At 40.5% G+C, this 16063-nt stretch overlaps 1 protein-coding gene across 2 annotated transcripts in view; it reads left to right on the forward strand.

The window, feature by feature from the left end:
* LOC117506842 (protein bassoon-like) overlaps positions 1-16063 on the forward strand; it is a 57586-nt gene continuing 41523 nt past the window's right edge. Inside the window, exon 1 of one of the 2 annotated variants that reach the window (XM_034166477.1) lies at positions 1-349. In XM_034166477.1, coding sequence (XP_034022368.1) covers positions 171-349 — 179 coding nt within the window. In that variant the 5' untranslated portion in view covers positions 1-170. Of the gene's footprint in view, positions 351-16063 lie in introns of both variants that reach the window. The other variant, XM_034166478.1, reaches the window with a different exon arrangement.

The following is a 16063-nucleotide window of genomic DNA, read 5'->3' on the forward strand; positions in this document are numbered from 1 at the left end:
GCGCACGTACAGCACCCACCCATTGCGTCAGCGCGCGTGCTCCGTGCGGATGCTTGATCGTAGGCGATGATGGCGGAAGGGGAGCAGCGCTGAGTTCCGTCCGTGTTTCTACCACAGCTGTAGCTCCGTTTACGACACCGTTTGTCTCCGTCCACCGCTTTCTAGAGACGATGGGGAACGAGGCCAGTATGGAAGGGGAGGGACAGGCGGAGCAGCCCGGCCCCGCCGCGTCTGCAGCGGGAGCTCCGACTTCTATTTCAGCACCGCCGGACTCTGGACAGCTCATCAAACCGAGCAATGGAGCGCCTGCCGGGGGGAGCGGAGCCGCAGCCGGGCCGGGGATTAACAGGTAGCCGCGGTGTAGCTTCTCCGGCCAAACTGTGGCCACAAATCGTGGAGGTTACACGGCAGCGGAGATACACGATCATCCGCCTGCTTGGGGATAGACTTGAATGGGTGCTTAATTATTTATTTAAATATCCTTGTCAACACATTTCACCACCTTTTTTTCAGACGTATTGCTGCTTTTTCTTTCTTTTTTGGTAATACCACCCTGTTAGCGTCGGTTTGCATTCATCTCAAATTTATGCATCGCTTTTGATTTATATTCAGTAATATGTAAAAAATATATATAATAATAAAAATCCAGCTTTGAGTAGTAGTTTCCACGCCCGTTGTGACGGTCTGATCCGCAGCTTTAATATGAATGAATGAGCGACATCTTTTCCTTTTGCACACGACTGACACAGTAAATGAGAAAATTTAAGAATGGATCCCCTTCTTATAGTGGCTTCAGATGAAAGGGAGCGCACGCTGAAGGTTTTCATTACAGATTCATTTTCTGATCATGAATAAGTACAAAGTCAGTGCGAGAAATCACCTTCCTCCTGCTGATGAAATGTTGTGTATGACAGTGGTGCCTCCAGATAACTCACACTGAGCATAGGACCATATAGCTCAGTTATCACATCTCAATCCAAATCAGTTTGCAGAAGAAATTGTTTTCCACCACTGTCAACTGAACAGAACAAAAAAGTAATTTCTTGGAAGAATGCATTTCATCAGACACTGAGCTCGACAATGTTCTGTTGGCCGTACATGCACCACTATGTTTAATCTTAGATTTGTAATCTGCTGATGTACGACGATATATACTGGCTGATAGCTGGGTGGGTGAATTTTTTCCCCAAAAGAAACACTTATTTGTGTTCACCCACTGTCAAGTATTGGCAGAAGGTGAGAGGGCTGTTTACTGTCCTAATTACACAGTAGTGTTTTAGTACATATTGACTGTCTCATAGTTGCATTTCTGTCTGACATCCTAAAAGACGTTTCTTATTCCTCAGTTTGCAATGTTCCACAAAGGCACATTGGTAATGTGTAGGTGAGTTATGCGAACAAGATACCACTGTGAATAGAAAATGACATACCTTCAATATTCAGGCCTGTCTTCAAATTTAGTCGTGTTTCTATTTGGGACAAAAGCACATCCTGTATATTATTCACACATTCACTGCAGGTTTATATCTCATCACTCCTGTGTAACCTCATGATTATTATTATTATTTTTTTTATGCAGTGATTTCTCTCTGGTCTCTTCCCAAATGTCTGTCATAAAGTGTTGATAGACTAAGTGTGTGAAGACAGAAAAGGAAGGATGGTGAGAGGGAGAAGGAGAGTGCATCATGGGATCATATGATTGTGTTTTCTTAAGAGTGTAGTTCCACATTCAGGCTTTACTGAAACCTCGCGACACTCACGAAGGACACTGAAGTCAAAATGAAACAAGAAATCTGGATTTACGTTGACTTTCGGAGACATCGTTTAACCGTCGTCCAGCTTCGTTCCTGTAACTGGCTTGTCAGAATTTTCAAACTGTTGAAAAATGTGAACGAATCCCAACGACAACCTCAATTTGTCTGTATTCCGTTTTGGTTTCTGTCTTGATGGTTCCTCATCATTTGCATAGTTCCCGTACCATCAGCGTTCTGTTTGATTGTCGTCCAACTTTGTCCAACCTCCCAAGTCTGACGTCTTGCACGAAAGTTGACGATATCTGAACGGATCAATAACTAAAGATCAGACGAGCTGAATGTGACTCGGCCATGTGTGGGATGAAAAGCAATGTTTTCATACAGAAACAATAGCGGCAAGAATGTTTTATCAGCTACTTTAACTATTTACACACGTCCCAGCCACAAATGGGTGGGACATGTGTGTGCGCACACGTTGTTGTGAAGACAAACCTGTTGTCAAGACAACCAGATCCCACACCTGCAGGTGCTGCGGACACCACAGGCTGGCTGCAGACTTGAGCACAGACTGGCTGCGCTCGGTCTGATACTTGCTGTCAAGTCACAAACACACACTCATCTTCAACCGAATCGGTCTTTACGCGCGAAGCCTCCGTGCAGCTTTCCATGACAAAATCTCTTGTTAAAAGTGAAATCTGCCGGAAAATGGCTGATGTCCAGCTCTTGTGATAACCAGAGAAAGAGCACACGATGGTCTCGTATCCACAGAGCCATCCGTTTAGAAATGGTCTGGTGGCTTGTGCTGCGACGTCACAGCTCAGAGCGCGGCGCGCCGAGAGTCCTTAAAGGGGTACTTAAAGCTGTAGTAACAGTCCTTATTCTCTGTGAAGCCCGTAAAATTTTCACCGAAAGCCAGATAAATTTTTCAAATGGTTTCCAGGTGCCAGTCTCTAACAGTTTCTGAAAAGATTCTGATGGAAAAAAAGTCCTTTTCATTCCGCCATTTCCAGACAATGAAAATCCGACGAGGGGGCGGGACCACTCCTTCCCAAGGCGTGCTCGCAGGCGAATGACGTAACCGACAGGCATGGAAAAACTCACGCATGCGCACGAGGGTTCAAGCATGTCTGACGTAAAAACATGAATGAAATCTGTTGTGTGTGGGCCGCCAGAAGAGGAGGTACTGCTGGCCCACCACCAGTGGGCGCTCTGCCTGAAGTGCGGGCTTCAGGCACGAGAGGGCGCTGCCGCCATGGACACAGCTGGGGGTGACAGCTGTCGCTCATTACCTCTTGACAGCTGTCACCCATCTGCTCAACATCATCTCACTCCATAAAGACCAGACGTCATCTCCACCTCGTTGCCGAGATATCATACTTCATTGGAGGTAATATCCTCAGCCGTTTTGCAATATTGTTTGTATATTGTGAGTGTTTGCAGGAGTACCGGTACCGCTGTCAGTGGAAGCTGAGAGAGCGCTAGAAGGCACTCTTTTCCCTGAGGAATCTTCAGTACTCTGCAAGTTATTGAGTGAGAGGTGGAGGTGGCATTCCCACCGTTATTGTTACTGGGTGTACACACACCCACACTTGACTGTCTTTGTTCTTCGCCAGCAGTACCAGATCCGACATTCGGGGACGGTGATCACCTGGGAATTCGGGACTTGGCGGCTCCAGTATTCACCAGGTTCTGGGGCGGCGGAAATCGTGTGGTTCCGGCTCTCCTCAGGACAGACGTCTTCTATCCTGGAGCCTGCCCACACGTCACCTTTGTGTATTGACTGTTGTGATATTCTGAGATTGTCTGTATGTTCGTTGTGCACATTCACAACATTAAATTGTTATATTTTGGCTCATCTATTGACTGTTCATTTGCGCCCCCTGTTGTGGGTCCGTGTCACTACACTTTCCCAACAGGAATCCATATAGTTTTTGAAAAAAATAAAAAGGAACGTTACTTTATTGACAGACCTCGTATGTACTTTGCTAACCTAGCCTTCTGTATGTCACAGAAGTCTTAAACAAGCCGTTTCAAACCAAAACTTTTGCTTAAAGATAGGTAATTTCTATTAGGGATGGGACAATACCACCTTTTCATATCTGATACGATACTGCTACTGGAACCTTCAATATCTGCCCATACTAATACCAGTCCGATACCCCTTGCCCTGCCTCAAACTGACTAATCTGTCAATGAACACATTTATCTATGTATGTACTTTGCTAACCTCGCCTTCTAACAAAACATCAACATAAAGGTCAGTATGCATCGCTCACAGCATGACTCCGTTGTACAATACAAAACTTTGATTGGATCAGATTTAGGTTTTAAATTTCTGATATCTGATCCAGTCATTTTTGTCAATATTGGGCTGATATGATCCAAAATATCGGATTGACACACATGCTTAGTTTCTCCACTAACAGACTTTGAAGATGTTTAACATGAAATCCCAACTGTATTTAATTGTAATAGTAGATATAAGCCAATTCTGCATAAACAACTCCCTTTAAATCACAGTGTTTCATGCTGTTTCAGACTTTAGAATTCATCACAGTGTTTCATGAGTTTGTCTGTTAGTATGAATAAAGGCTTGTAGCCTTATTCAAAATTGATTGCCATATTAGCAAGAAGATCTTGGGCCCAGTCCCATCAATGCTTAGTTTTTCTGTTTTGTGTGTGTGTGTGTGTGTGTGTGTGTGTTTTCCTCCGTCCCACCGTTGAAAAAATGCACGTCAATATGATACACAAACCGGAGCAGTCAAAAAAAAAAAAAAAAAAAAAAATCTGTATATTTAATCCATCACACAGCACACAATCTGAGCTCATATAAGAGTGCATGAAGCTAAGAGAGTGGACTCTCCTGCTTGCATAAAGAGCTTTTATGGAGTGCACAGTCATTTGACCTTAATGACCATAACTGACAAGCATTCAGAGTCATAAGAAGTACTGCCGTGTGATGAATACAAGCCTCAGATGTTTTTTATGTTTTGCAAAAGTGTGCTGCTGCTATTGCCATTTCATTGTGTGCCTTTATGTTTGATAACAGGATGATGTGAATTATTGAAGACCCACGCTTGCTCTGTTGTGTCAGGGCGTAAAGCATTGGCAGTAAAATGTAGCATATGACATTTTCTTCTTCCAAATGTTTTAAATCATTAATATAGATCCAAACAAAGCTAAAGTACAGCTCACACAATCTGTGATAATAATTGAGTCAGTTGGTTTCTGTGACTTACTTTACAAACTGTCTAGGGCTCTACACGTAGGTCCAGAGGCCACTTGCCATACTGGACAAGTCCTGGTGTCACACCTATGTCCCACATGGCAAGGAAACTAATTTAACCAAATAAACCAAAGATATATATCTTACTGAGTATCTGTGAGATACAGAGTCCCAATGCTATGCTTGTATTTCCTAGATTTTCCACTTGCACAGAAACATATTGCAAGCAAATTAAAAATCAATCTATTGTGCATGCTTGACAAGTTAAAGCTATGCCATGTATTAAGGGGAACAAGAAGGAGAAGTGTGAGGAAAGCCACCAAGACACCCAGGCCCAGAAGAAGTTATAGGTTTCTGTGGCTGTGATTACAGAAATTGTGCATAGTGCATGTTAGGGCTGCTACAAATGATGATTTTGATAATCGACTAGTCACTGATTATTTTTGCGATTAGTTGACTAATAATACGATGATATGTAAATTGCGACTTAATGCACCAGCTTGCAGCTGCTCTTATAACCATCATTAGCTTCAAGTGTTTGAGGTATGTGCTAACTAAAAGTACAGACAATTAAGATGATACATCATTCAACTTTTACTTGGTAACAGTCGTTCATTGAACAGAAACACATTTTTTTATCACTTAACATAGCATTATAAAACATTAGCATTATCACATTTCCTACTCAAACATGACATCGCTGTTATTACAGCAAATCAAATCAATTTTATTTATATAGCGCCAAATCACAACAAACAGTTGCCCCAAGGCGCTTTATATTGTAAGGTAAAAGCCATACAATAATTACAGAAAAACCACAACGGTCAAAACGACCCCCTATGAGCAAGCACTTGGCGACAGTGGGAAGGAAAAACTCCCTTTTAACAGGAAGAAACCTCCAGCAGAACCAGGCTCAGGGAGGGGCAGTCTTCTGCTGGGACTGGTTGGGGCTGAGGGGAGAGAATCAGGAAAAAGACATTCTGTGGAAGAGAGCAGAGATCAATCACCAATGATTAAAAGCAGAGTGGTGCATACAGAGCAAAAAGAGGTGAATAAAAAGAAACACTGGGTGCATCATGGGAAACCCCCCAGCAGTCTAAGTCTATAGCAGCATAACTAAGGGATGGTTCAGGGTCACCTGATCCAGCCCTAACTTTAAGCTTTTTCAAAAAGGAAAGTTTTAAGCTTAATCTTAAAAGTAGAGAGGGTGTCTGTCTCTCTAATCCAAATTGGGAGCTGGTTCCACAGGAGAGGAGCCTGAAAGCTGAAGGCTCTGCCTCCCATTCTACTCTTACAAACCCTAGGAACTACAAGTAAACCTGCAGTCTGAGAGCAAAGCGCTCTGTTGGGGTGATATGGTACTAAGAGGTCCCTAAGATAAGGTGGGACATGATTATTCAAAACCTTATAAGTAAGAAGAAGAATTTTAAATTCTGTTCTGGAATTAACAGGGAGCCAATGAAGAGAGGCCAATATAGGTGAAATATGCTCTCTCCTTCTAGTCCCCGTCAGTACTCTAGCTACAGTATTTTGAATTAACTGAAGGCTTTTCAGGGAACTTTTAGGACAATCTGATAATAATGAATTACAGTAGTTCAGCCTAGAAGAAATAAATGCATGAATTAGCTTTTCAGCATCACTCTGAGACAAGACCTTTCTAATTTTAGAGATATTGCGCAAATGCAAAAAAGCAGTCCTACATATTTGCTTAATATGCGCATTGAAGGACATATCCTGATCAAAAATGACACCAAGATTTCTCACAGTATTACTGGAGGTCAGGGTAATGCCATCCAGAGTAAGGATCTGGTTAGACACCATGTTTCTAAGATTTGTGGGGCCAAGTACAATAACTTCAGTTTTATTTGAATTTAAAAGCAGGAAATTAGAGGTCATCCATGTCTTTATGTCTGAAAGACATTCCTGCAGTTTAAAGGTGATAGAGAGAGGTTGAATGGGGCATTAATCATTGTTCTGTGATATGATATGTAGCTCCCCAAAAATTGGTTGGGTCTGTAATGGCTCAGAACCTTCCTAAAAGGCTCTCGGAAACAGCTGTGTTACTATGCTGGGTTTAGAATGCTTCATTTGCCTTTAATGGCGTCATTTCGTAGCTTATTTGGCAACCTCATTATGAAATGCAAGTAGGTGGCGCTGATCGGTTGCCGTTGTTTGATTGGCTGCCCTTGCTCTCACTGAAAAGAAAGCATTATTTATTTATTTTCATTGCTTTTATATTTTCTGTTGTGTTTCTGTTTAGTTTTTTTTTGCCTCTTTCTCTAAAATTGTATATAATAATCATTAGATTATTAATATATAAACAAAAATAAATTTAAGAATATTACAATTTGAAAACAAATGCACCCGAACGTGATGACAGCTGCAATGCTAACTTTTAACACTGAAAATGCCATAGACATGCTAACGCGTTAGCCTCGCTCCCGTTTTTAAGTTATAAAATACATCTATCAACTGTTTCAGAAGAACATAACAGGTCGGTTTAACATAGAAAAGGTAAATAATACTCACAGACGTATGCTCTTTAGGGTTTTAGCAGGAGAAAATTAAGCAAAAGAAAGAAAGAATAATCGAAGCATTGCTTCAATCTGCGAAGCACTGCTTCAATTGGTTCAAGGTTCAAAGCAAAGCCGCGCTGCAGAAAAGTTGTTTACGGACCCGCTGCAGGGTCTGTAATCAATACAGAAATTATCATTTTCCTGACAAACACCCCACAAAACAACGGCCACTCTGAAGGACTGATAACATAATCGTTAAGCACAAAGCTTATTGATGTCGGTGGATCAAGTCATTTCTTAACGATACCCAAAAGGAACCGGTTCTCGATACACATCCCTAGCTGCTAAGGGGTTAGCTCATTCCCTTTAGAGGAACAAACCAGAGCTAACGTGCCATTCTAACGTGCAATTCTTACAACAGGAATATGGCGCAACACAAATTTAAAACAAAATAAAATGTGATACTCACAGGCGGTACTGATTGCTGGGGTTGATTTTGTCGCAGAGTCGGAACTGACCCTCTACTGAGTATTAAATGCCGACTGAAGCCAGCTCGAAATCGTGCAAGGTTTGTGAAACAGTCCTCCATGAAATGCGCAGAGCAAAGAAATAGTCGGCGGTTGCATGTACTGGGGATGCGGTTAAAAATGAATAAAAGCCAGTGATCGCGTACATTTCTTTCCGTGGGAAGATCGTAGTCCGCTAAAACAGCCTGGGAAAGCACACCTGTAGCTCGCCATTGCTTCTCTTCGAGTGTTACGAATGGGTGGGCACAACCTTATGAATAATTAATTTCGAAGGGGCATGTGTGAAAGGGGGTGGGTGTGGGTGTGTGTGTGTGTGGGGGGGGCTATTGGTGAAAAAGTGACATAAGTTTTCTCTCAAAAACGGATTGGCCTGTTTTCTAGGGGCAATTCAAAATGGAGAAATACTTGAAACAGAGGTTCTGAAACTTGCTGGCACTTCGTGTGTATTCCCCACAACGGGGAGACTCTGAACTAACACCAAAAACATGAAAAAGATGATTTTGATTCTCTATCCCCTTTAACTAATTGGTGTGTGTCCTCTGGCTTCATGGATAGATAAAGCTGGGTATCATCTGCGTAACAATGAAAATTTAAGCAATGCTTTCTAATAACACTGCCTAAGGGAAGCATGTATAAAGTGAATAAAATTGGTCCTAGCACAGAACCTTGTGGAAACTCATATTTAACCTTAGTCTGTGAAGAAGATTCCCCATTTACATGAACAAATTGTAATCTATTAGATAAATATGATTCAAACCACCGCAGCGCAGTACCTTTAATACCTATGGCATGCTGTAATCTCTGTAATAAAATTTTATGGTCAACAGTATCAAAAGATGCACTGAGGTCTAACAGGACAAGCACAGAGATGAGTCCACTGTCTGAGGCCATAAGAAGATCATTTGTAACCTTCACTAATGCAGTTTCTGTACTATGATGAATTCTGAAACCTGACTGAAACTCTTCAAATAGAGCATTCTTCTGCAGATGATCAGTTAGCTGTTTTACAACTACCCTTTCAAGAATTTTTGAGAGAAAAGGAAGGTTGGAGATTGGCCTATAATTAGCTAAGATAGCTGGGTCAAGTGATGGCTTTTTAAGTAATGGTTTAATTACTGCCACCTTAAAAGCCTGTGGTACATAGCCAACTAATAAAGATAGATTGATCATATTTAAGATCGAAGCATTAACTAATGGTAGGGCTTCCTTGAGCAGCCTGGTAGGAATGGGGTCTAATAGACATGTTGATGGTTTGGAGGAAGTAACTAATGAAAATAACTCAGACAGAACAATCGGAGAGAAAGAGTCTCTCAGAGACAGCAGAGAAAGAGTCAGCAAACACATATGTGTGTTAAGCAGTGGTGGGCACAGTTCTGCTAATCCACTAATCGCTAATTAGCAAAGCTAACTTTTTCATTAGCGGAATAGCTTTTGAGCTAATTGTGAAAACCATCATTGGACCATTTAGCTTCCGCTAAATTTAGTTCCACTAACTTTCAGTCCGCTGACATTTTTTTGCTGGCATAGTGAGTAAAGCTTAACGGCCAAAAACATTTGTAAATAAACCCTAAAATCATACATGTTAGTTCCTGTCTGTTGCGTGTTTTGCAACAGTCAGGCCACTGTGAGCTCTGGCCTCCCCCAGCAGAAGGGGCGGACTGGCTACCGGCTGCTGTTGCACAAAAAAGTATTATTTACTTTCCACATGTAACGACACAGGCAGTGGGCAGGAGACATGAAATGCGAAGCACGTTTCACTCATGGTTTCACTTATAAACAAAACAAATTTCAGACAGTTTATAAACATTAATGGAAACTGTCATTTTTACAAAGTGAAAATATTGCTATGCGTTAATTCTGAAGGTTTGAGCGTTAACAGACACACATGCAAAAAAAGGCATTATGGGAAAATGAGTCTCTTTCAATCACATCCCCACTGGAAAGTAAATGCCACTCTTTTTTTGGGGGGGGGGGCAGCAGTGGGCAGGGTGCATAAAGACAGAAGCTCTGGCTTGTTGTTCGTTTGGGGTTTGTGATCACCTTTGATTTTACTCAGAAACCTCAGTGGTGCTTAAACTTGAAATTGGCTTATCAGTCACCGACAATGTACCGAGTCAGTACTAAAAGCTAGCGGTTAGCTGTAACTTCCACTAAATTTTTTAGCAGTTCATCAGTTTAGCGTTATAAAAGTTAACTTTTCAGTTAGCGGATTAGCAGTTATTCAAGTTAACTTTTTGGTTAGCTGTGCCCACCACTGGTACTAAGGCTAATTAAATCATCATTGTTAATGTTAACATTTACAGCTAAGTAGCTCATTATAGATATTAATGTTAGTGGCTAACTAGCCAGTTAGCTTACCGAGATGACTCTAGCTTTGTCAGATTCTCCTGCATTGCCGTTGTACTGCCGTGGAAGGCAAGTTCTGCCTTGCAGATTTTGCATTGCACATTTTTCTCTTTGGTTAAAATGCTCCCAAAAGTTTGAGCTTTGTTGCCAGCAAGCCATGATACTGTTTGGGCATAACTTCTCCGGTGACGTCATGGGTGAGCCGGATTACCCCTACTGCCCATGTGCATCAAGGACAGAAAGGCAGCGGAAGGTACAGAGGCAGTTTTGAGAGAAAAACAAATCTTAAAAAATAAATGATTACGTTGATTATTAAATTAGTCGCCGACTACTTTACGAATTGTGCCTAGTTGACTAATTGTGGCAGCCCTAGTGCATGTTTTACATTTTGTATCACCAGTTATACAGCTTCATGATGAAGTGGACCAGAGAAGGATTTTCTTTCACCAAAACATCAGATCTAGGCTTGCATCTCAGATGTACCTTCTGGCAAATTGTAGCTGAATTTTCTTCTGGTCTTCTGCTTAAGAAAATCCTCCTCTGTACCACTTAATCATGAAGCTGTATAACTGGTGATACACAATGCAAAACATGCACTATGCACAATTTCTCCAATCACAGCCAGAGAAGCCTATAACTTCTTCTGGGTTTTCTGGGTGTCTTGGTGGCTTTCCTCACTCTTCTCCTTCTTGCACAGTCACTCAGTTTTTGAAAAATGTCTACTCCACACAGATTTACCATAAAGTGCCATATTGTTTATATTTCTTCATAATTGATGTAAATGAAGTCCAAGACATATTCGGTGACTTGGAAATGTTCATGTATCCATCCCCTGACTTGTTTGAAGACTGGCAATTAAACAGATTTTTTTTTTACAGGTATTATACCAAAGCGTTCCATTTCTTATGCAACCCACCATCTTGCCTTTTATATTTTTGATGAATTTATATCAAGTTGTTGAGATTTCGTTTGAGTTTGAGTTTAAGGAAGCATGAATGCATGAATGCAGTTTCAAATACAAAAAATTGTGTTTCATATTTAATATGAAGTAGCGTAATAATGTAGTTTTAAAACATTTGTGCTCTGTGCTGAATGCTGAGCTGTGTGTGCCTGCTCACTCCGACACTACACATTTGAGACAGGTTGAGGGGGAAACGTGCACAGATTTAGAGAATCTAGTTTCACTTTTCCTAAATCAGTCGATAAAAAAAATGCTTCTGCCGCCCCAGGAACATCACTGAAATATGTTGGTTTGTTCTAAATGCGACTGAAAATTAACTCGACACTGACAAATGAGTGGTGCTCTCAGATTAGTGCTCCATGCCAGTGTCTTGACTGATGTGGTGAGTGGACTGTCCTGTCCAGCCCTCCTGTCTGTTGTTGAATTAAATTCCAGCGACATACACGCTGTAAATGCTCGTCCTGATCATCTGCTGTTCCTTGCTAAGGCTGACTGGGGCTGAAGCATTGCCTCACACTTGCCCACTGTTTTTTAGGGTTTCGGGCGGTTTGTTTGAAATACACTGTTAGCTTTGGAGTGCATGGCAGTCTGCAGCTCATCATCCACTGGTTTAGGATTTTGGCAGCACAGCCTCAGTTACTACAGTGGTCAGTGTAGTTTTCAGCACATGCTGCCATGCACCACAGTGTTAAAAGTCACCAGAACTGTCACAGTTCAAATCGCAGCTGGAGCACACTATGCACTGTATGTCTATATGCTGTGAAGATCGACTTTGTATGATTTTGGTGTTTCTTACCTCAGGTGATGTAACTTATTTGACATTTCATCAGCACTATGGCTTCTGCATGTGATCAACAAGTTGTGCAATATAACGTCTTTGCAATTAGCTTCAAGGCTTGATATGGGCAAAAACTAGAGCCAAACTATGGATTTTTTTGTTGGCCGATACTGATATTGGGGAGTATTTTTTATTTTTTACAATACTCATTTACACTTGTGCTCAAAGGTTTACATACCCTGGCAGAATTTTTGCTTTTATGGCCATTTTTAAGAGAATATGAATGACAACACAAAAACTTTTTTTACTCATGGTTAGTGGTTGGGTGAAGCCATTTATTGTCAAACAACTGTGTTTCCTCTTTTTAAATCAAAATGACAAGAGAACTACCCAAATGAACCTGATCAAAAGTTTACATACCCCTGTTCTTAATACTGTGCATTGCCCCCTTTAACATCAATGACAGCTTGGAGTCTTTTGTGGTAGTTAGTGGACAAGGCTCTCTGATGGTAAAACTGCCACTGAATATGTTTTGGAGTTTACTTACATCAATTACAAAGAAATACAAACAGTATGGCACTGTATGGTAAATCTGCATGGAGTAGACAGTTCTCAAAAACTGAGTGACTGTGCAAGAAGGAGAAGAGTGAGGAAAGCCACCAAAACACCCAGACAACCCAGAAGAATTTATAGGCTTACGTGGCTGTGATTGGAGAAATTATGCACAGTGCAAGCTTTGCATTTTGTATCACCAGTTATCCATCTTCATGATTAAGTGGTACAGAGGAGGATTTTCTTAAAAAGAAGACCTGAAAGTTTAGTTACAAATTTCCAGAAGGTACATCTGAGATGCAAGCCTGGATTTGATCTGTTTTGGTGAAAGAAAATCCTTCTCTGCTCTACTCCACTATGAAGCTAAGAGTAGTGATGCAAATGGGTATGTAAACTTTTGAGCACAACTGTATCTACTGATATATACATAAAATTGGCAAGGATTCCAAACATTTTGTTATCAAACCCTTATGATAAAGAAATGTAATTCAGGCTTGATATTTTATAGTTTAAACATGAACTTTACTAGTGTGTTGCCTGTGGGGATCCACAGGTTCTAGATTGGGTAGTGTTTATAAAATAGGTAGCTGACATTTTTCAAAAGCGGTAATAAATTATGCAGTTTCTATTTTGAGTTAGAATGGTGTGAGAGTCCAGAATGTTTTTTAGAACCTTAGACCTTAGACCTCAATAGTTTTTAGACAATGAGCTCAACCCCTTTATTTCCTGTTAATTACATAATTTTTTTAATGTTAATTTGCTGTCTTAAATTGTTTAGGTATACACACTATTATGATTATTATTATCAGTGTTATTATTATTTAATTTTATTATTACTTCTGTTTTGTCATTTGATTTTTAAATGAGCCACAATGGAAATAAGTTTTCACTTTCTTATGTCATCCATGTATTTTTAACGTATTTACAATTATATTATGTATTTACATTGAACTTACTAAATAAAATCACACATGCACACACGCTAGGGATGCATGATACACATTTTTTTCACTTCTGTTCTGGTCCCGATACCTGAATTTGAATACCTGCCGATACCGGTGCTGTTCTGATACCAGAGCTGTGTTTGCTTTAATATTATTTTTATCATTATTGTTGATTTTGTATGAAGATAATTTGTATCCCCAGTTATACAGTTTCATGATGAAGTGGTGGTCTTGAGGAAGATTTTCTTAACAAGAAGACCTGAAAGTTCAGCTACAATTTGCCAGAAAGCACATCTAAGATGCAGGCCTAGATTTAATGTTTTGGTGAAAGAATTAAGTACTTTTATTTATTGTTAGCTCAGTGGCTGAAGTTTCATCTCTTGAATACCAGATGGCACAACCGCCCGTGTACCATTTTCAGGATTGAGTGCATTTCTAAATTTCCAAAATGCAATTAGAAACTACCAAAAAAATAAATAAAAGTGCTTTATTTACTCATATTTGGAGTCAGTCTGGGTAAATCATTGCACCCTTCCGGCTGGCTGCCTTTGTCTTTCTGGTCCCGGGTAAAAAAAAAAAAAAAAAAATCCTTGTGCTCTTTAATGTGGCACTTTTTCAAATGTTTGATTAAGTTTGCTGTATTGTAGGTCACGATGGAGCTTCTGCCTCTCGGTATGACAGCTTTGCAAACATTGCACGTTTCTGTCTTGCCTTGTGGTGTTTAGTGTAAAATACAGCGGACATGTTGTGATAAAAAGTTGGTCAGCCATGGGACTGCTTAATGCTGTCATGTTAGCTGGCTGCAAACTCTGGAAGGGATTTCCTGTATGGAGGCGTGTCTCATTACTTCACGTTTCATTGAGACTAGCGATGGGTATTGATAAGATTTTATCAATATCGATACCATTATCGATTCCGCTTATCGATCCGATTCCGTTTATCGATCCGATTCCGCTTATCGATTCCCTTATTGATACCTCTTGTGAATGTTTTGTGTACTAAAAGTAGGCTTTACAGGTTTTCTATGTCAGCGGATCAAAGAGCTTTTTCTTATCGTGCATCCGCTCTGTGGAACGGTCTTCCTGCGACCGTGAGGCAGTCGGAGTCCGTGGACATTTTTAAACAAGACTTAAAACCTATTTTTATTATCTTTCTTATGAATAGTTTTTATTTTTTCGATGTTTTATTCTTTTACTTCTGTTTTTAATTATGTATTTTAATTATTATTATTTTATTTATTTATTTTAATTTTTGTGTTGAACTGTTCTATGTGAGGCGCCTTGAGGTGGCTTTTGTTGTGATTTGGTGCTTTATAAGCTGATTAAATTGAAATTGAACAACATTTTATTGAGTCTTAAAGTAAATAAATATGAAATTAGTTACTGGATCCTTAAACTCTGGACATAATAAACTCTACATGGTGGATCCTTGATCTCTGGACATAAATAGAAATAAACAAAATCTGTAGGTTTTGTCAAAAGCATTTCCTTTCAGGTATTATTGGCATAAATGTCTTTCCATACATCCGAGCCGAGCTCTTGCAGCTGGCTGTGCTGCATGTCAGGATGTAATTCATAAAGAATGCAGGACGTCTCATTTTGGGAGGGAAAAAAACGTTTTAGTCGATTGTAGTTTCTTTTCTGTATTACAACATTTGTAAAGAGATGTCATTTTATTTAAAGCGGCAATTCGTTTTGAAGTTATTAATTCTGACCGGACTCTGTCTCGGCAGAGAGCCGCGCAGTGTTTGGAGCTGTGCCAACAGAACGGAGGACGATTCTCGTTTCTTGACTGCAACAAGACAAGAGTCCCAGTTAGTGACTTTAATACACACAGAAGTGACTCACAATATTTTAATAGCTTTGAGAGGGGTTAAGAAGCGGACTTGCCGCTTCTGAAGAGCAGTGACCCAAAGAACCAACGAGCCAGTGGATTGAAGCGTTTCTTCATTGGTTCACGCTTCAAAGCGGAGTCGTGCTGCAGAAATGGTTGATTACAGAGCTGCTACAGGGTCTGTAATCAACATAGAAAAATGATCATTTTCCCGACAAACACACTCAAAAACAACGGCCACTCTGAAGGACCGATAAGGGAATCGTTAAGCAAAAAGGCTATTGATATCGGTGGATCATTCCTTAGCGATACTCGAAAAGAACCGGTTCTCAATACCCAACCCTAATTGAGACACACCTCCATTCAGGAAAACCATTCTGCATTTTGCAGCCAACTAACAGAGCAGCCAGCAGGGAATCCTTTTTGGGAACTTTTCAGCAGAAAACACACACAGACAGATGCTCCTGGATTGGAAATGTTCGCAGGTTGGATCGGAATTTTCCGATCTGTGAATTACTTTGGTATCGGAACCTGATACCAATATTTGTTCGAATTGACCCCATCGCTAACACACGCATGCATGCTTTTAATATATAGATGATTTACCGCCCCCTGCTGGAATGGTG

This window comes from Thalassophryne amazonica, chromosome 3, assembly GCF_902500255.1.
Source record: "Thalassophryne amazonica chromosome 3, fThaAma1.1, whole genome shotgun sequence".
In the NCBI taxonomy this organism is placed as follows: domain Eukaryota; kingdom Metazoa; phylum Chordata; class Actinopteri; order Batrachoidiformes; family Batrachoididae; genus Thalassophryne; species Thalassophryne amazonica.